At 39.3% G+C, this 26,059-nt stretch overlaps 1 protein-coding gene across 2 annotated transcripts in view; it reads left to right on the top strand.

Moving 5' to 3' along the window:
- The window catches only part of scn5lab (sodium channel, voltage gated, type V-like, alpha b), a 167,616-nt gene that overhangs the window by 28,290 nt on the left and 113,267 nt on the right, over positions 1-26,059 (top strand). For both annotated transcript variants that reach the window (XM_082183416.1, XM_082183415.1), the window contains exons 2-5: positions 1,194-1,501; positions 10,996-11,114; positions 15,321-15,410; positions 24,847-24,975. In XM_082183416.1, the coding sequence (XP_082039542.1) occupies positions 1,235-1,501; positions 10,996-11,114; positions 15,321-15,410; positions 24,847-24,975 (605 nt within the window). In that variant the 5' untranslated portion in view covers positions 1,194-1,234. The remainder of the gene's footprint in view (positions 1-1,193; positions 1,502-10,995; positions 11,115-15,320; positions 15,411-24,846; positions 24,976-26,059) is intronic.

Here is a 26,059-nt window from a genome sequence, read left to right as displayed (position 1 = left end):
AGAAGAGAAGTGATCTCTCGTCCAATCATTCAATCCAGCGCAGGAACAGATGGCCCGATCTGTGTTAAAACACTCGCTCACATTTACACTCTGCATAATAGAATCTGTTTATTTGCAGACACGTTCGAGAGCCACAGTCATATTCATGTGTTCGGGTCTCAGACCAGCTGTCAAACACTGAGGAATGTGTATCGAAACATCCGGATCAAACCCCAAACAAGGTTCTGATGTTTCATGAAAAGACAAAAACTAGCAGTGAAAATCTTAGAGAAAGTAACAGAGAGCAGTTGGTCTTTTGATCAAATTATTTTTATCTTTTTATTTATTTTAAACTAAGACTATTTTATATTCATTCTTAAACATTTCTTTAGAATGTTCTTTTCTTTTTTTGTTTTGTTAAGAATGTTCTGAGAACAAAACGTGTGAAGAATTTGAATTCCTGAAAAGAATGTTCATAACTAAACTTACACAGTAGAATAAACTCCTATTAAAACTCCAACATATCAGTCTAATATGATGATTTTCTGCTCAAGAAACATTTCTGATTATTATCAATGTTGAAAACAGTTCATATTTTTGTGGAAACTGATACACTATCATTTAAAAATATGGTATAATTTTTTGTATTCATTAAGGATGCATTAAATTGGTCAAAAGTGACAGTAAAGACATTTATAATGTTACAAAAGATTCTATTTCAAATAAATGCTGTTCTTTTGAACTTTCTATTCATCAAAGAATCCTGAAAAATAAATAATTGTATTCAAAAATATGAACTATTTTTAACATTTGATAATAATCATAAATGTTTCTTGATCATCCAATCATCATATTAGAATGATTTGTGAAGGATCATGTGACACTGAAGACTGGAGTAATGATGCTGAAAATTCAGCTTTATATATTTTCAACTATATATATTCACATAGAAAACAGCTGATTTACATCATAATAATTTTTCACAGTATTTTTGATTAAATAAATGCAGCCTTGGTGAGCAGAAGAGACTTCTTAATAAATCCAAACTTTTCAATATGCCAAACACTCTCGTTTCTCGCCAAAAAGCCCAAGTGATCTGATCTGCTTTCCACTTTAGTTGGAAATTAGGATAAAAATCTGAGATAAAGTTGACACTTCAGTGAAACGCACCTTGAGAACGCAGTGGGAATAACCCGTTCCTCTTTCCCCTCCAGCTGTGAAGTAAGCACTTGCACAGGAGGCTCAGGATGAGAAGATGGCAGCCATACTGTTTCCACCGGGTCCTGACAGTCTACACCGGTTCACTCGCGAGTCCCTGGCTGGAATCGAGCAGCGGATCGCCGAGGAGAAGGCCCGCAATGCCAAGGAGTACAAGGAGGACCTGGGAGATGTGGAGACGCCCAAGTCCCGGGCCGACCTGGAGGCCGGGAAACAGCTCCCGCGAATCTTTGGAGACATTCCTTCTGGACTGGTGGGCGTCCCTCTGGAGGACATCGATCCGTTTTACTTCCAGAGCAAGAGAGTGAGTGTATCGTCCAGCCTGATCTCAGGAAAATGCGTGTCTATAGCATTGTGTTTATCGTGCAATTTATACGCGAAAATAAGTTTCTACGTGCATATGTTTTTACTGGTGGTGTTTGAGGAGAGATTCCCTGATATGATTGTAAAGCACATATGAAAGCGCTATATAAATGCCTCATTCATTCATATGATACACAGTTTCCGTGTGCATTTGATATGCACTTTATTGTTACGCACTACACCACTAATCCTACCCAAACGTATAATACATACGTACCCCACACCTCTACTAAACCTACCCATCCGTATCATATGCACGTCAACATTTTTCGCGTATAAATTGCAGGATAAACACAATGCGTGCTATAGAGACGCATTTAGTGTGACCGGGTGACATAGCATAGACCTGTACATGACATAGATGCTATTTTATATATGTGACCCTGGATCACAAAACCAGTCACAAGGGTAATTTATACATCATATGAAAGCTGAATAAATAAGCTTTCCATTGATGTATGGTTTGTTATGATAGGACAATATTTGGTCGAGATACAACTATTGAAGATCTGGAATCTGAGGGTGCAAACAAATCGAAAAAATGAGAACATCTCTTTAAAGTTGTTCATTTATGTTGGCGATTGTGCTGCACTCACTCACACAAATACATGTTTTATATATTTACGGTAGGAAATTTACAAAATATATCCATGGAACATGATCTTTACTTAATATCCTAATGATTTTTGGCATAAAAGAAAAATCGATAATTTTGACCCATATAATGTATTGTTGGCTATTGCCACAGATATACCCGTAAGACATGTGACTAGTTTTGTGGTCCAGGGTCACATATGGATTTGCTGTTGAGACCAAATCCATATCATACATCTCGCAAGTTATTTTGGCAAAAACTACATGTAACCAAATTCAAGGTTCTTTTGGCAATATCGGGTCTATAGTTAACCTAGATGGTGAAATTCACAATTGATTTAAAGTTTGCCATACAATGCAATACTCTAATAAGCATAAATATGCATTGCGCATACAAATATTCGGTATATTATTCCAATTTTAATTGTACTAAATGTTTATCTATAATATTTACTACTGAATTAATTCATTTTTCTCAACTCGCCAGCCATCTTGGATTAATTTTGACATGACGCAATAGCATTCTCCGCCTTAAAGTCGCCCTGTGGAGAAAATAATTTTTAAAATGTTGTTTATATGTCTATGTGGTGTTTTTAAATATGCTTTAAGACAAACCATGTGTAAATTCATAAGTCGACACCATTGCTGAGTATTTCCTCCTTAAAACTGCAGTGAACCAAAGACAGTCTCAAACACACGCTTTGAAATCGCTGGTGTTTCTGACGTCACAAACTACCTTGTAACCAATCAGATCAACGTGTGATCGTCAACCAGTGGATCTCTGAGCTGAGCGAGTGAGTGGAGGCGGGGCTCATTTGCATATTCATAGAACCGCGCATAGTAAATGAGGCGAGGGTGTCGAGTTACATTCAAGATATTTTAAGACATGAAGACATTTTCTCAAGGAAAAAACGTTTAAATATTTAATTTTGGTGATTAAAGATGAGTTTTAAAGGATAAAATGATTGACTACATGGGGGCTTTAAATCCTCCAAAAATCTGATTTTGATGATGCCTAAAAATGAATTTCATAAATGAAAAAAGGGCATACGGCGTTAGAACAACAGCAGGATTTCTAACAAGAACCTTTTCTGTTTGCAGTGCAGTGTACCATGGTACGAAAGGTGAAAGTTTTAGTAAAACAACACAATGTCAGTCAGTAAAGGGCAGCTGATGTATTTGCTACAGGAATAGCAGACCGATGAATAGCATGAGTCAGTGAGCCGCTGTTAATGCGACCGCTGCTGCGCTGGCTTCTCTCGCACACGCTCCTGCCTTCACAAGCAGACAAATCTCCATTTCTATGGATTTCAGCAAAAGTTTTGACTCAAAACTCCTTTTAAATGCTATTTTCAGTGGGAAAATGTGCCCTGTTTAGACTTTCCTAAGCCGTTAAGAAAGATGAATTGACACTAAACAGGACTCCTTCTATTAAAGACCCAAAAGTTTCGCCTCTCCCTTTGATATTTTTGCAAGCCCACAGAGAAAAGAAATCATTAGAAATAAGTTTAGTATTTCTTAAGCCCCATTCGCACAGGATTAGTTGTGCATCCAGAGCACATGACCTTACATAACAGCCACATCTAGACAATAATACTCAGACGTCAGTGATAATTTAATAACTGTAACTAAAATATATATTGCCTATATCTTGTTAACTTTCAGGGTCATGATCGTGAGCTTTTTTTATTTCCTTTTTTCCTGATTGTCACGATCAAGTTTCGTTTTCATTGTTCCCATCACTAGCCGCGTTTCCATTACCCTTCAAATTGCGCAAATTGAAATTGCGAATTGAAAATAAGCTTAAAGCCACACTAAGTAGAAATTGTGTTTTTGTCAAACAGCGACCCCTAGAGTCGCTGTGGAATACTTGCACTGTCGTAAATTATATTATAACATTTTTACATGATTGCAGCTAAATCACAAGTAAATAGTTTATAGTCTAGGCCTACTGTATAATTTAATTTGTGTTGTTTTTATTGGAATGTAAACATTACAAAATGCCAGATAACATCAATTAAGTTAAATGTACGTCGCATTATTTCATAACATTGGCCGTTATGATGTCATTAGACATGATTATTGCAATTTATCATAATAGTTAGCAAATTGTGCTCGTTTACACTATTTACAACCTCTACGTTAGGCTTATTTATGATAATTATGTGAGATATTGAAAGCTGTTCTCATGATAATCGCAGGAATCAATCAACAGCGTCGTCGGATATCCCTCAGGACTACGTGATAAATACACCTCACAACACCTGAGTTCAGCTGGCAAACTAATTCGTGAGGCATAGCTATCTGATTTATCAAAACGATTCCATTTACACCTGGTCACATAAATGTATTTTTGCGAAACGGATTTAAATTCGATCTTCAATTCTCGCGCTATATGCAGATTTAATGGAGTGCACGTCACCGAGATATGAGCTGCATTTTATAGATCATCAGCTAAAATTTCAAAATCGAAGACCGCAATAAGAGAGAGCAGTAACAGCCCTGGTAAGATCATTTCGTTTCTTTACTTTTAATGATGAAGATTGTGTGTTAAGCGTCTGCGACTGACTTTCACTTTGATTTGCGATAGTTTGCACGTTGGCTTGAAGCAGTTGCTCATCTGCGGTGATGCGTGTTCCAGCGCGTCGTCATATCTGGATATAACATAATAGCCTATACAACGCTCTCACACGTTTTTTTTTTTTTTTTTTTTTTTTTTAGCATTTTTGGGAGGAGTACAATTTACATATGTGGTTTCAACAACCATATGCATTTACACTTGTCCAGTTTCGTCTGGAATGCGTCTCAGATCTCCTCCTGAAGTGGTTTGAGGGATCGGATTCAAATGCGTTTCGGAGGGCATTTAAACCTGGACTTTTCACGATCGGATAGCTATCCGATCTGAGAAAATGCATGAAGTGGCCAGGCGTAAACAGCCCCGATGACAAAAACATACGCACGAAAGCCGAAAACAAACGCTGGTTGGCCTCTCACGTCCAAATTTGACGAAGTGGTGGGGGAAGTGACGTATGCCGTAAAGCAGTCGAATTTTGTAGTTCTTTTTGTGCTCTTGTTACTACCCGAACACCGAAGTTACATAGTGCCAGTAAAAGCGATACAGACCCTTTCAGGCTATGGCAGACGTGTCATTCAACCTATTGTAAGTCGATGTACCATCACAAGGATCTTGGAAATATATTATGAAGGTTGAAAAGTTACATAGTGTCGCTTTAATGGAAACACGTCAATTTCGCAAAAACTCCCATTTATCGCAAAAAAGTTTTTACGCTCTCATGAGGTGGTTTTTCAGGCAATTCGAAAAATGAATATTTCGCAAAACTGCAATGGAAACAGTTTTTGCGCATTTACAGTCACCTGACTTAGAAGACGCGGTGTGTTTGAGGTCCATGTATAGCTACGCAAATAATAATAATTGTACATAATTGTATTATATTATAACATTTAATAGGCTATATTTAGAAGACGCTTTTATGCAAAAAAGGAACAAAGCTGAGCGTGGAGCGCGCACTGCATGACACGGAGGCGCGGCCGCAAACACTTGCATTTTCCTATCAACAGTGGAAACAACTTATACTCTATCATTTCTGGTCATACAGAAAATAATAATACATTATTCTCAACCACTTTTATTTGTGTAAACTCACAATAACAAGAAAATGCTGTGCTTTTGTAAAATAAAAGAAACAATCAGACGCACATGATCTCCGTAAACTGGAGCGCGAGAACTGAAACAAAATATAGCCTATGTAGGCTAAAGCTTGAAATGTCCACTTTAAAACGAACAAATTCGAATCGAAAGCTAATACCTTCTGATTATGTAGGCTAATCCGTATGAAAGTTGCATTTCTCTCTAAAAGCGCATCTGATAACAGCGGAGATGGAGATGTGATTTTAGCCGACACTTAGAAAACAATAGTTTATTAATTATATTAATGGCTCTTCTCATTCAGCACTGCGGGAAATACATCAATTCCAGTTTCTAATTTGGCCTTAGAAAACCAGTAAAATCGACATGTTTTCCATATTAATTTGTGAATATTTTAAATGTTTAATAAAGGGGCAAAAAGTCATAAATAAAGCACAGCAGTTGTGTGTAGCCAGTTCAAATTAAAATTTTGGTGTTCAACTTGTTTTAAGAAGACAACAACCGTTCATTTTTAGTTTTTCAATTAGGGGTTAAAAAAGGAAAAACAAATAGACACAAAAGTTGCCTACATGGATCATTTGGACAGAACACGAGACAGAATTATTTATTAAATTCATAAAAGAAACAATAATTAGCCTATAGGAATACTGGATTCTAAATCTCAAAGAAATGCCACAATCGGAGCAGAAATGAGGGCGAAACACCCAGAAACTCCTTATTTGTGTCGTTCGGGGGTCTTTCCCTGCCATTAATGCTTGGATAACACGCCACGTCTCCTTCCATTAATAATAATAATAATGTCTAATGCGGTGGCTGTGATATTATAACCAACGTCCGTTGCCGTGATTTTTGGAATGACTTATCGCGAGAGAAAAAAATACGTTTTAGTCGCATAACATCGGTTAATGGAAACGCCGTCATTTCGCAATAGTTTTTTATCGATATTTAGATAATAGCGCAAAACATTTGCGCAAATCTGTAATGGAAACGCGGCTACTGTTTTCCTGAGTTCTTGTTGTTAGTTTGTTTCCATGGTTTCTGATTAAGTTGCGCACCTGTTTCTGGTTTAGTTGATTATCCCTGTGTGTATTTAAGCCCTCAGTTCTTTATGTTCATTGTTCGGTGTCGTTTATGTGGTTGTGCTTACTTTTGTTACTTGTTTAATCGTCCGTCGTCGTGCAATTACTACAGCCACAGCATGACATTAGTGATGGGAAGTTCAGATCATTTTACTGACTCTCTTGTTCGATCTCGTTCATCAAAATGGACGAATCTTTTTTTCAAGTCATTTCGTTCATTTAAGGGGCTTTAAATGTTATACTTTTAACAGGCAAATTCCCCGAACACATCCACCTACGCAATCTTGATCATATTCTGAATTAATAAATCATTATAATGCAGTCAAAAATTATTTACAGGGAACATAAATAATTACTTTACCTTCCGAGTCGTTCATTTGTCACGTGACAAACGCAATGAACGGATGGTTCATGAACGACTCATCACTACATGACATAAAATCGTCATAAAATGCGATATCATTCAAACACTTAAAATTCATCCTGTGAAAACCATTCTGAAATTGAACATTGCGTTACTATGGAGCGGCTTTAAAACTTTTTAGTGGCTCAATTTTTGTGATATCAACACGACTTGGTTAGACAAAAGGCTTTCATTTCAAATGGCAAATTCTCTGAAAAAGAAGAATGAGAAGTCAAGTCATTTATTTATATAATACTTTTAACTTTTCAAAGTAAAATAAAAATTTTGTTCAAAACTCAGTTCAGTTCAAATGTTGGTTCTCATTGGACAGTGTCAGAGCAATTAAATTACTAATATTACTCATTCTAAATATTAATCAATTAACCCTTTTAAACCCATTAACTCACCATAAACAGGAAAATAACTGTTAATGTTGTAAAATTCATCAGTCATGAAACAAAATCAATTTCAGCTTTAAAGCAGCTCTGCAGAAGACAATAAAGTTATAATTCAGCTCAATTCAGTTCAATGTGTGTTGATGTTGCAAAGTTAATCAATTAAAAAACAAATTAAATTCAGCTATAAAGCAGCTCTACACAATACTCCGAGAGTGTCAGTGCTGTTAATTGCTAATATTAAAAAATAATAATTATTTTAACCCCATAACATCACCATCAGTACGACTAGTGCACTATATTAGAACTATATTCTGAACTCATCTGACAAAAAGACAGAAATTTAGGTCGTTCACTTAAAAAACCCTGCTTTTGGCCTTAGGCCTCAAATCTCATTCAAAGCCTTGAGAATCTACTACATAACTCCTTTTGTGTTTTTGAGCAACACGAGGGTGAGTAGATGATGACAGACCTTTCATTTTTGAGTGAACGATCGCTTTAATATAATTTCCCATTGTGTTAGATGCATTGTGCGTTTATTTACTTCTTAATGGCGTGAAGCATTGTTTAAAGCTTGGCGGGGTTGGATTTCCCTCTGCCCTCTCTTTCTTGTTGTGTTACTCTCCAAATCTGCTCATGTGGACCTGCAGTTGGCAGATGATATCCCAGAGGAAATGTGAGGAAAGTGGAAACAAACACAGGCAAATATTTGACCTAGATGTTACATAAGAATAGAGAACATAAGGGCGGAGAAAGCAAGATATTTAGAGAGGTTACAAAGGCCACAGCGCTGAGAAAGACGCCGACTTGAGCAAAGATGCCACGCGATGAAAGGGCTTCGTAGCGCTAAAACATGCTGACCCTGAAGCTGCCTGCCTGCAATTATTCTTTGCGCCGTGACTCCTCGCATTATTTATGTGATGGGGAGATGGCGTAAATCGAGGGGGCCATGAATCCTCGGAAACCGAAGGCGTGTTTGTGCAGCGCAGGGAGAGAAAAGCTCAACCGTGGCGACAGACGAGAGTCCCGCGAGAGACCCGACTCTCCCGCTGAGCTCTGTAGAAATGTATTTGCGTGTTGTGTGCACTCCTGAGTATTGCTTCCCGCTTTATCATTATAATTACTGTTTGTTTGAAAAATGCATTGATGTACTCGTGCAAAAATGGTCCATGGTAACCGTCGTTTGAAGGAAGGATGCGTTCAATTAATGTATCAAATGATTTCTCAGATTGGAATGATTTCTGAAGGATCATGTGACACTGAAGACTGGAGTAATGATACTGAAAATCACAGGAATAAATTATATTTTACAATATATTCACATAGAAATCAACTATTTTAAATTGTAATAATATTTCACATTTTACTGTATTTTTTTTAATCAAATTAATGCAGCTTTGTTGACCAGAAGAGACTCTTTCAAAAACATAAAAAAAATCTTACTCACCCCAAATTTTTGAAAGCTTTTATAAAAGTAATCTGGTAACACTTTACGATAAGGTTCATTAGTTAACACTAGTAAATGTATTAAAGCGTAACTCTCGCCAAAATGCAACCTAGGCTCTTTTTGTTAATCTACCCGAGGCAAACTTTCATTTAAAAGCATAATTAGGATGGAAACGCCACTTTTAAGTTTGACTGTATTTTCGTTTTCGGTCAAATTGCCTGTTGAATGGGAGTGCTCGGGGCACGACTATGGCCTCGTTTACACTGCAGGTCTTGATGCCCAATTCTGATTTGTTACCATTATCCGATTTTTTTTGACCGTCCGTTTACACGTTCTTTCATTTGTGACCCATATCCGATTCATGTGTTTACACTTGGCATACTATCTGAAACATTGTGCATGCTTAAAGGGGGTTCTTGCACAGATGGACAAACCTGAAATATGCTTGATGAAAGCTTTGCTATGTGAAGTTTGCCAAAAATCATCATGATTTTGAGGCGGAGGAGGACGAAAAGGGCCATCATCATTGCACATATGCTTCAGTTATTGTGTGCGAGAGAGATCTCAGGACTGGTGGGAGCATATTGTGGCGGGCTTTAAGAGCGGTGGGTCCGAAATTTTAGGATGAGCAAGCCAACCTTTGATATGTTGTGTCAACGTTTGTCCACGTTTCGTCTGGCCATCCGTCTCTTTGCAGAAGCGCGTCGAGATTGCTCTCGTCATTAAACCGCAGAGCTAGCCTAATGCCTCAGAAAATCCGATCTGCCTGTTTACATCGGTCGCATTGGCACATATCTGATTTGTATCTGATTTATTTCCACATATGAATGAGGCCTGAAACCGATCTGGAAATATCCGAATGCATCCGATCTGTGTCACATGTGAGCGAAAAATCGGAATTGGGCCACATTTCACTGACAGTGTAAACGAGGCCTATGATAGCTTCAAAATCGCTATTTTTAAAACACTAAGAAGGCTCGACACAACATGAAACTTTGCTGGAAGTCTCACCAGGGGCTCTACACATGAACTCCAGCATTGAGAACATTGTTTGTGTACACAGAGTTTACTAAAAAGAAAGATTTTGAACAACTCACTGGAGCTGTTGTTGTTTCCGTCTGCCAGAAATAGTCGATCTCCGAATGCGAACGAACTGATTCTTATATGAGGATCCTTTTTCATGCCCCAAAATCTCCCATTCAAAAGGCAATTTGACCGAAAACGAAAATACGGTCAAACTTAAAAGTGCCGTTTCCATCCTAATTATGCTTTTAAAACAAAAGTTTGCCTCGGGTAGGTTAACAAAAAGACCCTAAGTTGCATTTTGGCTTTAACTAACATGAACTAACCATGAGCAATACATTTGTTACTGTATTTGTTAATATTTGTTAACGTTAGTTAATAAAAAATACAGCTGTTCATTGTTTCTTAATGTTAGTTCAGAACTAATGCTAACAAGATTTTAATAAAGTATTAGTAAATGTTGAAATGAACATTAACAAAGATTAATAAATGCTGTATAAGTGCAGTTCATTATTAGCTCATGTTAACTAATGAACCTTATTGTAAAGTTTTACCAGTAATCTAATGCTTTTTTCCTCTGCAAATGTGTTGGAAAGATGCATTTATAATGTACAGTCTTATAATGTATAATGTAACGAACATTGGGCATCATTAATGAAACTTGAGCTGATTTTTGTGTGTGTGTGTGTGTGTGTGTGTGTGTGCATATCCTTCAATACACCTTTTACAGGAATTCCTTCTCATATTTCATAAATGTTTGAGGTTCATGTTGTGTTTGATATTAAATGTCACTGGTGCTAACTAACCTTTCTCTTCTTTCTCTACAGACTTTTATAGTACTGAACAAAGGGAAGGCCATCTTCCGGTTTAGTGCCACATCTGCACTCTATATTTTTAGCCCTTTTCATCCCGTTAGAAGAGCATCAATAAGGATTTTAGTACACTCATATCCTTTCTGCTGTGGATTCTGTGCATGAACGCTATATGACAATACAGTATGAGGATTATAGCAAGATTTCTAAAGCTATACTTTGCATTTTAAAAGTCTAGAGTTTTGACTTTCACCCTAGACAGAATAGTGCATGAAATAAATAGCTTAGAAACACAAATGATTTCATCTCATATGTTTCTAGATAGCAATGAGATGAAATGGAGAGCAAATGGAGAAAGTCTGCGATCAAAGCCAGGGATTTCAGTTTGAACTCAAACATTTCTCCCAAAATAAGATTATTTGAGCAATGCAATCCACATAAATATATAAATGATACTTTTTCATTGTATCCTAACCAGACTTAGTGGATTTCCAAACCAGGGTTATTATAGTTAACTCTAATAGTTAAATAGTTAAAACTAAAACTTTTAAAAGTATTTTCAGTGCTTAAAAAAAAACAAAAAACATTTTTTTTAAACTGTTTAGAAGCATTTCTCACTTTAATTTAGTTTAACTTGATGTACTAAAATAACTGAAACAGAAATAAAAATAAAAACAAATTTACTACATTTTAAAAATGAAAAATGAAAACAAAAAATATAATAATAAAAACTAATTCAAAATATTAATAAAATCTCTAGTGATACTAAAATAGCACTGTTCCAAACTTCTGTGCAGCGTGACACAATAACAGCCAATCACATTTGATGTTTTTATGTTCAACCAATGAGATTCCACGGTGGGCGGAGCCACTGAACAATCGATCAGTCCAGTTGCCCGGTGCATTATTGCACTGCACCTGGTTCGGACGCAGTGTTTCTGATAGACTCATGTCTATTTATATTCCTCCTAAAGACTTTTAAGAGAAACATCTGGCACAAAGTTGAATGTTGACAACCATATACACTTCCCGCCAGCTTCTCGTCTCTCTGTCTGACATTCAAAGGCTATGCCAAGTATTTGGGTTGTTTGAACAAAGCCAAGTTCAGATGTCTGTGTTTTCCCAAAGCTCAGTCCTGCTATAAATATCCAGCAGCTCGGCCCGAGGTGTTAAGGAACATTGGGCTCGTGGACACTTTGCTGTTGTGGAGTTGATAAGCAGGTGAAGAGGGTTTGGGTGAAGGTGTTTCGCTGGTCGACTGCACCTCTCCTTCACCTCACACCCCTTTTAGAGTCGGACAGGCCGCCGAACGCCCAGCCGGCCCGTATCGCTCTGAGTGGCGCCTCGTCTGATAGAAAGCTGCACATACTTCACTGAAGTATTGCCTAAAGCAGGGCTTTTCAATCTCTTCAATCCCCCAAATATGATCATCCTCGTGTGAGGAAACCTCATCCTAAAATCTAAAAAGCAGCTGTATATTTCCATGTATTAAGACCCAATTTTTACTGTGACAAATTATAAATGTGTAAAATATTATTTGGAAAATTTATTTTTATATATAAATTATATTATTTATTTATTTTATTTGTTTATATAATCTATTTATTTATTAATTATTTATGTATTTTAGTATAATTTCTATTATTTATTTATTTGTGTATTTATTTATTTAGTTTAATATAATTTTTTTAATTAATTAATTTATTTTATTCTTATGTTTATTTATTTTATTATATTTATATATGTGTGTGTCTATATGTGTGTGTGTGTGTGTTTTATATATATATATATATAAAAATGTGTGTGTATATATATATATATATATATATTTACATATAGACACACATACACACATATATATATAAAAATATAATAAAATATTATATATATATATATATATATACATATATATAAATTTATTTTATAATACATTTATTTATTAATTGTAATCTATTTTTCATTTAATATAATTTCTTATTTATTGATTACTTTTTTGATTGATTTTATTCTCATGTTTCCTATTTGTTTATTTTATATATTTATATACATTAATTATATATATATATATATATATATATATATATAATTTATTCTTTTTATTTTATTTATTTATTTATTTTAATTAATTTATTTGTTTATATATTTTTATCTGTATTTTTATTATTTATGTATTTATTTTATTCTAATTGTATTATTTATTTATTTTAATCTAGTCATTTATTCAGTTTAATTGTATTATATATTTATTTTTTACACTTTTTCTCTAAGCTTCCCCTCGGTTCCTCTAGCGCTCCGTTACGGCCTCAGTTTGAAAGCCCCTGGTCTGAAGCACGACACACACACTCTAGAGTCAGTGTGTTGAAGGGCAGGCGGCACCTGTGACGACCCATACGAGTGTGTGTGATGCACTGGAGCGGTTCAATGTGTTCACTTTCAGGCGCCCACACAGACGGCACACATCCGTGCTAATAGCAGATTTCCCGAGAGAGCCGAAGCCAGGAAACATGTTTGATTAACCAGTGGCACAAGAGCGCATTCATGCGACGCAAACTCCGAGAGAGAGAGGGTCAAACGACACGCTGAAGTGATTGGGCTCATTAGAAAAATCTCAAAATCAGGGGGCGATCAAACGCAGCCTATCAGAGAGGGAAACAGCCACAAAACAAGACATCGGCTGACACGGAGACTCCCGAGGCTTTTCCCAGAGCTGACAGGCTGTTGTTGTGTATCACTGTACTCAGAAGATTGAGAGTTCAGCACTCGAGATAACTAACTAACAGATGCGACTCAACAAGTTTCAGTTTGTCTGTTCACAATGAAAGCGACGGTCTTAGCCAATCAGAATATGCTAATAGACAGGATTTTAGACCAATGAGAGTTATCTGTGGGCGGAGCTACCGGACCGGTGCAACAAGGCAGGATGAAGAAAATCTCTATCTGTCTATCTATCTCTCTACTATTCGTCTATCCGTCTATCCGTCTATCTGTCTATCTATCTATCTCTCTACTATTCGTCTATCCGTCTATCCGTCTATCTGTATCTATCTATCTATCTATCTATCTATCTATCTATCTATCTATCTATCTATCTATCTATCTAGGGTTTGGCGATGTTCTTTTACCGTTCGGGATGTCTTTGTTCACAATCACGACTTGCTCTGGAAAAGGCAAAAAGGAGCTGAGACGCAAGAGAATAATACATTTATAGGACGAATATTTAACCTTTTAACCATAATTACACTCATTACTGTCCATTTAAAAGCCATCGAGTGAAAACTGTTCATAAGACGAAACTGAGACGTATCAGTCCGTCACCATCAGAAGTGAAATATCGACTCACAGATGAAAGTTCAAGGCGAGATGCTGTAAAGCATTCGACGTTAGGAAGTTGTAGGCATGATTAGTGTGAATTACAAGCATACATGCACTTCTGAAAGTGTCAGAGACCAAAATAAAACATTGTAGGCGTTCGTCATTAAAGGACTGTATTTCCAGTCCCACGACTCCATCGCTGAACTGTAATTTTCTTCGTCGTGTAGAAGAAAAAGCCGCTGTCATTTACAGTTATGAGCTCGCAGACTTTCACAGCTGTAATGAAACCCTGTCATGAAAACGTCCAGAGAAAGTTTTAATGAGAAGTTTTATTTCTCAATGATCCCTTACATATGTAATGCTCAACTGTTCATAAAATAGTCACTTGAATGGCAAAATAATGTCCATCAGACTCTTATCTTCTTACATCCTCAAGGCACGTTCACAACAACAGCGATAATTATGATGATAACCATAACTATATAAGACGATATCGTTCTGTTTATTATAAGCGCTGCAGTTTATGTCGGCTGTCTCTTTAAATGCTCCAGCTCTTTAAAGGCAGGAAGGATTCTGATTGGCTGTCAATGTTTTTATCATTCATCAATTCGTATTGAAAGTGATTTGGATCTGGATATTGGTGTGAACGGGCCTTTAAGACACATTTTTGATGGTAAAAAACAGACACTAATGTATTAATAGAACAGTACATGACATGTATAGAGCTATACCATGAATGAGGAGCAGCTCAGATCATTTGATGAGAAACGTGTGAGTTCATACTGAGATTTCTGACTTCTGATGGTCTTGAGCCCAGACTGAGACATTATTGAGACTCTTAGAGGATACACACACGAGATTACAGGAGTCACACACATCTGAGAAGCTGAAGTCTTCATTTGCTCTCCATCTAATCTCATCAAGGTCTAGGAAAAAAATGTCTATGGAAAAAGAAAACTGATTATTTTCTCATTTTTTGGGAGGATTGTAGAAGAGCATGTTTGTCTGTTTTTCTTAACTGGTTCTACTTTATTCAGTCTTTTCATTATGTGCACTATTCTGACCAACTGTTGCTTCATGGCCATGTCTGAACCAGCGCAGTGGGCCAAATACGTCGAGTGAGTATCGTTCCCTTCTTCTTTCCCAGCGTTCCTGTCCTTCATCCTTATTCCTGTCCTCTCTCTCTCTCTCTCTCTCTCAGTGTAATGACCTCTGACCTCTGACCTTTGAAATGTGCCCTATTTGTTCTGATGTAAAGCTTTGCCAGGTGTTTGTTGACTTGTCAACCTCGATTAGCAAGTAAGTTAATGATCAGACTGACCCGGAGCCATGATGTCGATAACTGCACCTCATCATAAACATAAACTAGCATCAGATAGTTTCATTAAAGGGAATGTTGTCAAAGGAATGTGAAATGCATTTATAAAAGAAATGAATCATTCTCCAATTGGCCAATAATTTTTTTTTTAAAAGAACATGGGTTAAATTCAATCTACAGTATCTATCTATCTATCTATCTATCTATCTATCTATCTATCTATCTATCTATCTATCTATCTATCTATCTATCTATCTATCTATCTAATGTATTTCTGTCCCTCCATCCATCTTTTTATCCATCCATACGTCCATCTGTCTGTCTTTCTGTCCTTCCATCCATCCATCCATCCATCCATCTTTTCAACCATCCATCAGTTCATCCATCATCCATCTTTCTATCCATCTATCCATCTATCCATCAATCAATCTTTCTAACTTTCCAACCATCCATCCATCCATCCATCCATCCATCCATCCATCCATCCATCCATCCATCCATCAATCAATCTTTCCATCTTTCCAACCATCCATCCATCCATCCATCCATCCATCAATCAATCTTTCCATCTTTCCATGCATCCATCCATCCATCCATCCATCTATCCATCCATCAATCTTTCTAACTTTCCAACCATCCATCATCCATCCATCCATCTTTCTATCCATATATCCATCTATCCATCCATCAATCTTTCTATCTTTCTATCTTTCCAACCATCCATCATCCATCCATCCATCCATCCATCCATCCATCCATCCATCCATCCATCTATGATTAGATGTATTACCTGTAGATGTATCATTCTGTCAGCTACTGTCTCTCAGTGTTCCTCTGCTTGTCTGTTGTGTTGCGCGCTCATGTCTAGCTGTCGGTCTAACCATTGTGCGGTGTGTCTGTCAGTTGATCTGCTTGTCTGTCTCTCGGTTTGTGTGTCCATCATCTCCAGCTTCAGTAAAGGCCCCAGCAACCCCAGCAGAAGTCAGCCCATGCGTACGTACATCCCAGTGGATAGACCGGATTTATCCCATGTTTTCCCATGCAGCTCACACAGTTTGAGATGAATGTGACCTACAGTGTAAGTAACTGTAGGAAACGAGGCTTGTGCTCGTAGAGAAGCACGCAGACCTTTAATGAAGACCCCTCTCGTGACGTTCTGCACCGTGACTCACTAGTGAGCCGAGCATCTGATGTCTTCATGTGAGGAGGTGTTAAAGCATGTCGCATGCGACGACAACACCTGTTTTTGAAGCGAGTGAAGTCGTACCTCTCAGCACCCCTTGAAGAGATTCACACATCAAATTTATAGTTACGGCACATACAGTGACCACAGAAAGTATCGGAAACATTTTGAACACTTTAATCACACTTCTACATTTGTGAATGTCTTTGCTATAGATAGGGCCTAAAATTAAAGGAATAATTCACTTAAAAATGAATATTCTGTCATCATTTACTCGCCCTCAAGTTGTTTCAAACCTGTATGAATTTATGTCTTCTACTGAACACGAAAGAAGATATTTTAAAGAAAGTGGGTAACCAAACAGTTGATGGACCCCATGAACAAATACTATTGAAGTCAATGGGGTCTGTTAAAGGAACCGTATGTAAGATTGTGGCCAAAACTGGTACTGCAATCCCTTTCAAATTACTATAGAGCGGTGTATCCCCTCCCCATCCCCCCTGACTCCAGGTTGCCAGATAGGCTGCAGGATCCAGCAGGAACGTTGGCGTCTGTCTTCAAATTCTTCTTCGTTTTCAGCCGTCTCCATCTTTCAAAGGCATCTCCTATACAAAACCTTGTTTTATTTCGGACTTTGTCACGACGTATTTCGGATTCATAACGAGGTCTTTTAGGTTTCGTAACGTTAGACATTTTTTATCTGACATGTTTGTAGCTGCAGCTGTGGTAACTAGAGCAGAGCTGGCAACCCGGATGCCGAAACACTACTGACTTCGTGATTGGTAGATAGGTGGAGGGTGGAGCATCAGGCCAAAACACAACATGACATCATCAACATCAGTTGAGGGCTGCAACTTCACTTTTAAATGACAATATCCTGGCCGTACTACTGTTGTCAGTGATATAAGTATTTGAAATGAACATGATTTCTTAATGTCTAGTGACATATCAGGGCCATTTTATGATTAATTGAAATACATTTCTTACATACGGTTCCTTTAACTGTTTGGTCTCACATTCTTTAAAATATCTTCTTTCGTGTTCAGTAGAAGAAATACATTTGTACAGGTTTGAAACACCTTGAGGTTGAGTAAATGATGACAGAATTAACATTTTTAAGTGAATTATTCCTTTAACACTTGACAAGCGGTGTTGGCGAGTCAATTATGAATTCTAGCAATGCTCTGTTCTGAGAACATGAACGTAAACGAATGTGAGCGCTGCTCGGGACAGTCGACGGGTCAGCTTGCACAGAAAGCTGTGTCTCAGACAGACTTCTTACACTTGAACGGACATATTCACACAAATTTATGTCCAAAAAAAAAATCCTAGTAAACACAGTCGGTTATGGCTTGAGTGAACAGAAACAGTTGATAAAGACAACGTGTGTGTCAGTATCAGTATATTGGATCCAGGCATTCGCTCTTAAAGTGACAGAAGCCTAATATTCCTGCTTTCTGGGTTTTAATGTTAATCAAAAGGACAAAGAAAAGAATCACTCACTGCTCTTGACTGAATAACTTTTGAAATTTAATAAGTTTCTCTTATTAGTGAAGACTATCCAGTGTTATTATTACATTTGATTACTTTATTCAATATCTCTACCTGAAAACGTCTCAGGTTACGTATGTAACCCTGGTTCCCTGAGAGGGAACGAGACGCTGCGTCGAGACGCGGTGGGAACGCTCTGCGTGATTGCGTCGTGAAGCACGTGTATAATCAGTCCAATGGAAAGACGAGACGTCATAGGCGGGTGACGTCATCGACCAGGAAGCTATAAAGCACCCCTGCGACAGACCGTGGCAGCTTCTGTAAGCCGAAGCAAGTCGATCACAGGCATGCAGGGAGTATGGCAAGGCGACGCAGCGTCTCGTTCCCTCTCAGGGAACCAGGGTTACATACGTAACCTGAGACGTTCCCTTTCAAGGGAACTTCGAGCTGCGTCGAGACGCGGTGGGAACCCTATACCCACGATGCCATATGACAAATGCCTGTTCTGTATGAAGACCATGCGCATACTAGGAAACAAGCACCCTAGACCCTGGAGTGGAGCCTAGGTCCAAGTCATAAAATCTAACAAATGTATGCGGTGAGGACCTGCCTGCCGCATTACAGATGTCAGAGTGAAACTCCTGATAATAAAGCCTTAGAGGCAGCCATACTCCTGGTAGAATGGGCCGGGACAGCCAAAGGTGAAGGCTGTCCGGCCGCTTCATAAGCAAGTGAGATAGCCTCAACTACTCACTTGCTCATTATCTGTTTAGATGCAGGGCAACCTATCTTAGGTAACCTGAAGCAGACAAATAACTGCTCTTATATATATGCCACAGGTTGCAGCTCTGTGGACATAAGCATCCAAGAGCCCGGACAGGGCAAAACAGATAAAGTTCTTCCTGATCTGGCTTGTATTAAGGTGGAGGACAGAAGGCCTGCAGCACAAATGACCCACAAATTTAGTAGGAATACAACCCGGCAAGGGGTGAGGAAGACTATCACCATACCAGGTGCAAATCCAAGTACGTGCAGGCCCCAGCCTCAAGTACCACGGAGAAGATGAAATAAGGATCTCTCCTCAGAGATAACCCAGCAAAGAAACATTCATTGCAGAAATCAAGTACTGTACCATAGGGCAGATAGCAAGATTCAGAAGGCATTCTCCACACCAGGCAGAGAACAGTTTCCATTTCAATGCATATTCAGTCTTCTCGTGGAGGGAGCTCTAGACTGGAGTATGGTCTCCACAACCTCAGTCGAGAGACCTGAATCTATGAGCTGGGCCCCCTCAGAGGCCGAGCCCATAGTATCCATAACTCCGGAAGAGAGTAACTCCCAGGAGCAAAGATATCAGGAAATGCGTACAGGTGTAGCCTCAACCACACCTAATACGTTGCATCCAGTTCAAGCAGAGCTGGATGCATCAGGGAGAACCAAATGGGCAATGCGTTGTATAAACGATGCGAAAGGTAGACTTGAGTTTTGACCGAAGTTCTCCTAAAGGAGCTCCACCACCTTGGGGTGAAGTCCCCATTCCCCGGGCCTCAGCCCCTGCCTCAACAGGATATCTGCTCTGATATACGAGACCATCAGTGTGTTGTCCGGAAGGACAAGCACATGGTGACCTCTCAGGTCTGGCAGGAAGTATTTGAGAGCTCGAAATACCGCCATCATTTCTAGCTGATTTATGTGGCAAGAACGTTGATGGTCCTGCAAAGACCTTTCGCTGAGCGGCCACTCATGACCGCCCCCCATCCCGTGAGGGAAGCATCCGTCGAAAGCGTTACGCGTCGACAAGAAGCCCCCAGCACTGGGCCCTGGGCGAGGAACCAAGGTTTCTTCCACATGACCAAGGCACGAAGGCATCGCCGCGTGACCTTGATCGTGCGAAATGGATTTCCCCTCGGAGAAAACCCCTTGATCCTGAGCCACTGCAAAGGTCTCATGTACAAAAGGCCAAAAGTGATTACGTTGGACGCAGCTGCCATGAGCCCCAACAGTCTCTGAAACTGTTTCACAGTGAGTGACTGGCCTAGTTTTATCCCCTTTACGGCTGTGAGAATCGCAGAAATATGTGCAGGAGACAGACGTGCTTGCATTATTGTCGAATCCCATAAAACACCCAGAAAAGTGGTCCTCTGAGCTGGGAGGAGCACACTCTTCTTGGCGTTGAGCCACAACCCCAACCTCTTTATGTGAGACAGAACGACATCTCGATGCCGAACCGCCAACTGCTCGGACTGAGCTAAAATCAACCAATCGTAGATAAAGTATAATACGCGAATGCCCTGGAGTCTCAAAGGAGCCAGAGTTGCATCCACGCATTTTGTAAAGATGCGGGGTGATAAACCTAGGCCGAAGGGAAGAACCCAATACTGGTATGCTTCGCCCCCGAAAGCAAACCTCAGGAACCTCCTGTGATATGAGGATGGATAGATAAGTAAGCGTCCTTCAAGTCTATTGTGACAAACCAGTCCTCGGACTGAATCTGTGACAATCATTTTAGCGTATAGCATACTTTGAACTTGAGATTCGGAAACCTGCTGTTTAATTGACGCAGGTCTAGAATAGGACGCAACCCCTCATCCTCTTTCGGAACAATGAAGTAACGGCTGTAAAACCCTGACTGTCTGCTGGGAGGAGAAACCCCTTCTATAGCTCCTTTTGCAGAAGTGTCAGTACTTCCTGCTCCATAACCAGAGCCTGCTCGGGGTCCACCACTGTGGGGAGGACCTCTAGAAATCTGTGCGGACGAGAACCGAACTGAATTCTGAAACCCTTTTCTAAAGTGTGCAGGACCCACTGAGAAATATATGGCAGTAGTTTCCACGCTGCCAGAAATTCTACTAGGAGAACCAGTCTCTCGAGACTGGCCTCTGGATTTGGTTGAACAGTCACTTTGGTGCCCTGAAGCGGCGAACCGGCAGGGAACAACCAAACTGACCGTTCTACGCCCCTCCTCGGAGGATCGTATGGGGACGCTGACACCTCGGTGCCCTGAACGGAGAACCGGCAGGGAACAACCGAACTGGCAGCGCTGCGACCCTCCTCAGAGAGTCGCACCCCAGAGGGTGCCGAGGAGAAACGATTTCTCAAAACCGTCCCTGCCCCGGGGAAACCTTCAGAAGCCTGATAGCCTCAGCGTCAGGACTTCTTGTCTAAGTTTTAATAGAGATAACGACAGTCCTCAGATCTTGCCTACCTCTAACTAGCTTTGTTCCGACGACCCTCCTCGGAGGATCGCTGGAAAAAAGCAGGCACCTCGGCGCCCTGAAACGGCGAACCGGCAGGGAAACCGAAATGACTGCTCTACGACCCTCCTCAGAGGATCGTTTGGGGACGCTGACACCTCGGTGTCCTGAAACGGCGAACCGGCAGAAAAACCGAACAGCCAGCGTTGCGACCCTCCTCAGAGAGTCGCACCCCAGAGGGCGCCGAGGAGAAACGATTTCTCAAAACCGTCCCTACCCCGGAGGGGACCACCCTCAGAAGCCTGCAGCCTCGGCGTCAGGGCTTCTTCCATTTTTAGCTATTTTAGAGATAAAACAGTCCTCAGATCTTGCATATCTCTAACTGGCTAGACTGTGACCGCCACCCAGGTCCCCATCGATTGTGGATGAGCCCGAATGGCGAATCTTTGTTTTACCGCACTCTATGCTGCGAGGAGCTTAAGTATGCTGAGACTGCTCCCGCCCAGCAGTCTCAGGAACGTTAGATCGGTGAGGAAGAAACCTTTGGAACGCCACTGAAGAGTTTATTTCTTCGTCTTCGAGCGTCCAGAAGAAAAGACATATTTTATCTTAATTTTTCTTTACATCAGAAAAACTATATATATATATATAAATATAACACTCCGTGGCCACCAGCAGGAAACAACCGAACTGGCAGCGCTGCGACCCTCCTCAGAGAGTCGCCCAAGAGGACGCCGAGGAGAAACGATTTCTCGAAACTGTCCCTCCCCGGTATAGTTTATCTGTTGCGCGACGCAATTCTCAAATAGCGTCAGTGCTGTTACATCCTCACATTAATCCATGCATAAGCATATGCATATGTATAAACATTTTACCCACCAGTGCTGCCTAATAATATTGATCTATTATTTATGGTGGCTGGTGGGTAACGTCGGGGTTATTATGACACCAACACGGGAGAGAGATAGCTCGCAAGCGTCTCTTTAACCCGAGGCACTGTCATACCATAATACTTAATACCCATAACATTACTATAGTAGAAGTTTAGGGATAAAATACATAAACAAAAACCGGTTTATTCCACGATCTCGACACCTCAGTGTGGAGATAGGGAAAAAACGGCACTCCCCGACGAGGAGGCTGAGATATAGAGTTTTCCTTATACTTTCACTCTCATATATATATGTTCGGCTGGCCAGTAATATTTAACTTAGCAACAGCATTATATAAAACCTCCTTTTATAAGCTCCTCTTTATTCAACAGAGTTATGAGCTGACTTGTTTATTTATTTATTGAAAACTCATAAACATCTGCCTTATTTTCTTTTATTTATTTATTTATTTTTAAACAAAAACACTAACGATACCAATTCCTCGGAACTGGAAATCGCAGCATGAGTGCCTCATCCCGGGGAGGAGAAACCGCAGAGCGTGCTTCTCCCCGAGATAAGGCACGTGGATCGAACAAGTGTTTGTTAGAACCATTTGCGATCCCCAAGATGCGCGTCGACGCCGTGCCTCGGCAGCAGCGGGACCCGCGCCTCGGGGCGCGCGCACCAAACCGTCCTCCTCGAAGAACGGCCGGCGGGAGCGGAGCGTCCTCACGGACAGCTTCTCGCAATGCTCACAGTCAGCCCCCTCGAGAACTGACTGTTGGCATGCTCCACTCCCAAACAAGCAACACAAAGCTGAAGTGTGTGTCCCCACCCGTGATATAACGTGGGGAGGGAACAACACAACACTTGCTTGTTCTCTTTTGCCATAATAAATATATATATTGCAACTGGACAGACAACAATAAATATGACAAGGACAGAATACACAGATCGCTTGCTGAAGGCACAGAAAGCTGCCACGGTCTGTCGCAGGGGTGCTTTATAGCTTCCTGGTCGATGACGTCACCCGCCTATGACGTCTCGTCTTTCCATTGGACTGATTATACACGTGCTTCACGACGCAATCACGCAGAGCGTTCCCACCGCGTCTCGACGCAGCTCGAAGTTCCCTTGAAAGGGAACTACCATTACATGTCTTAAATAATGATTTAAAGTTATATCAGGTAGGCCAGTAGTTTTATCTGTGGTATCTAACATTTTGGTGCCATGAATTTGGTGTTTTATGGCATTAATTATGGCCGGTACATTTTCCGGTAAAGTCACCGGCCATTGGCAGGTGTGGCAAAAAGTTAGTTTTAGGCCCTGTCTATATAGCATTGTTATTTTAGTTATATTATTATTTGAGCATTTATTAATATTTGTGAATTTAGCTTAATCTTTTGTCATTTTTTATGCATTTCAATTTCTTTTCATTTTAGTTTTTAGTAATTTTAGGACTTATTTCAGGGAGTCGCCTATTTAAATGTCACTTAGATATTTGTATTTTTTAAGTTTATAATGTTAATAGTTAACAATAACAAAACAGCTAAATACAGTATGTGCGAATGTAAACGCTAAATAAATATCGCATGAATTGATATCTTGCCGTATAATCCAATGAAATTCATATTTTAAAAGTGTAGCTAAAGTGTGTAAATACATTTTGCGGTCACTGTATGCAAACAGGAACATTGAGCATCTCACGGACAGGCCCAGATGGGAATCTACAGACTTTATATGCATCTTCCGCACTGAATTTGGAGAAAAATCTATGGAATTCTGGGATTCACACAATATATAGTAAATCAAACTAAGAATGCTTCTCTTTTATTGGTAGCTGAAGCATGAGTGAATGAATCAAAATGTTTTAGAAATGGGAAGCAGACGTGAGGAGCTTTGTGAAGGAAAGCCGTTCCAATTCTTCGGAACTCTGTAGAACTTTCTTCGGAACTCTGTAGAACTTTCTTCGGAACTCTGTAGAACTTTCTTCGGAACTCTGTAGAACTTCTTCGGAACTCTGTAGAACTTTCTTCGGAACTCTGTAGAACTTTCTTCGGATCTCTGTGGCTGTAGATTCCGTGTGGGTCTGAATGATAGTGATGCGAATAAAAAAAAATGCACGTTTACACATGTGATGAGAGGTATGATACAAACCGAAGTGAGATTTGACTCACAGATACACTGAGCCGAGTGAAGCCGAGGAATAAACCAGCTTTGCACTTCAGAATGCTGCATCTTTCATCTCTCTGCTGGAGGGTCTCTCGCTCTGATGGTCAAAATGACACGCTGGATTTCAATGGCCATTCTTGACTTGATGACCACCAGTTCATCAAGCTTGGACTTGTCATTCATGTCACACGGGCTGCCGGACCGTGAATGTGCTTCACACCATGTGTGTGTCCTGTGTCCGTCATGATCTCTCAGTGTGGGGTTTTCTTCCATTCCTCTCAGTCTGAATTCCTGTCCATCCCTTCGTTCTCTCTTTCCGCCCAGGTACACGTTCACTGGCATTTACACGTTCGAGTCGTTGATAAAGATCCTGGCGCGGGGCTTCTGCATCGGGCCCTTCACCTTCCTGAGGGACCCGTGGAACTGGCTGGACTTCAGCGTCATTGTTATGGCGTAAGTTATCATTTCCTGCATTTTTGTCAAATAAATGACCTCTTTGACCCCTCCATGTGCAAGTCACCCTAAAAACAAAGAGAGATATTATTAATTTCACTTAATTCACTATATCATAAAAAAAATAGACCTAATGTCACTGTTTATTATACGAAGTTGTAAATAAAAAAAACTATTTCAGTCTTTCACGTTTAATTCGATGATTATTTGTGAGATTTATATTAAAAAATTGTTTAAAGTAAATTCTACAGCAAATGTTTGTCAGTGTATGATTTTGCTCTGGATTAGACCCTAAAAACGTAAAGAACAATTTTTTTTTTTAAAGAGAGAAATTATTATTTAATTTAATAAAAAAATAGACATTACCAACATTATTGCACTGTAAAAATATTCTCCAATGTTGTAAATAAAGCAAATATTATTAAAGTTTGACTATTTTAGTCTTTTTACCTCAAAATTTAATGTTAAATTCAATGTTACTTGCCGTTTTATTGTAATTATTTGTGAGATTTATTTTTTAAATTGTTTAGAAGTATATTTTTTTTCAGTGTGTAATTTTACACTGGATTAGACCCTAAAAACAAAAAGAAAATATTATTTTTACTATATTATCTAATTATTGCACTTTAAAAAATTATTTTGTAATTTTGTACGTTGTAAATAAAAATAATTTGATTATGTTTTACAGGAAAATACTATTTCACATTTTTACATTTAATTAAATTGCTGTTTTATTGAAATTATTCGTGAACTTTTTTTTAAAGTAATTCCTACTCTAATGTTTCTTCTCAGTGTTTGACTACTCTGGATTAGACCCTAAAAAATCATTATTATTTTATTCAATTCAGTATATTATCTAAAAATAGACTAGATTATGATTTTCCATTACCGTAATAGCGATTGGCTGCTGTAGGACGCAGAGCAACAGAGATAATAATGAAACTATAAAAGCTGATGCTGTTATTTTCAATAGGCTGTAATAATCTAATCTCAACCGCTTGACCCGTCAATGAGAGAACTGAGGAGGGAAAGACGTCCATATTTGTGATTAATTGTTATGAGGGGTTGCGTGTAGAGGAGCGCG

The sequence above is a fragment of the Leuciscus leuciscus genome, assembly GCF_965113295.1.
Source record: "Leuciscus leuciscus genome assembly, chromosome: 11".
NCBI lineage: Eukaryota > Metazoa > Chordata > Actinopteri > Cypriniformes > Leuciscidae > Leuciscus > Leuciscus leuciscus.
This window is presented reverse-complemented; position numbering and strand designations above follow the sequence as displayed.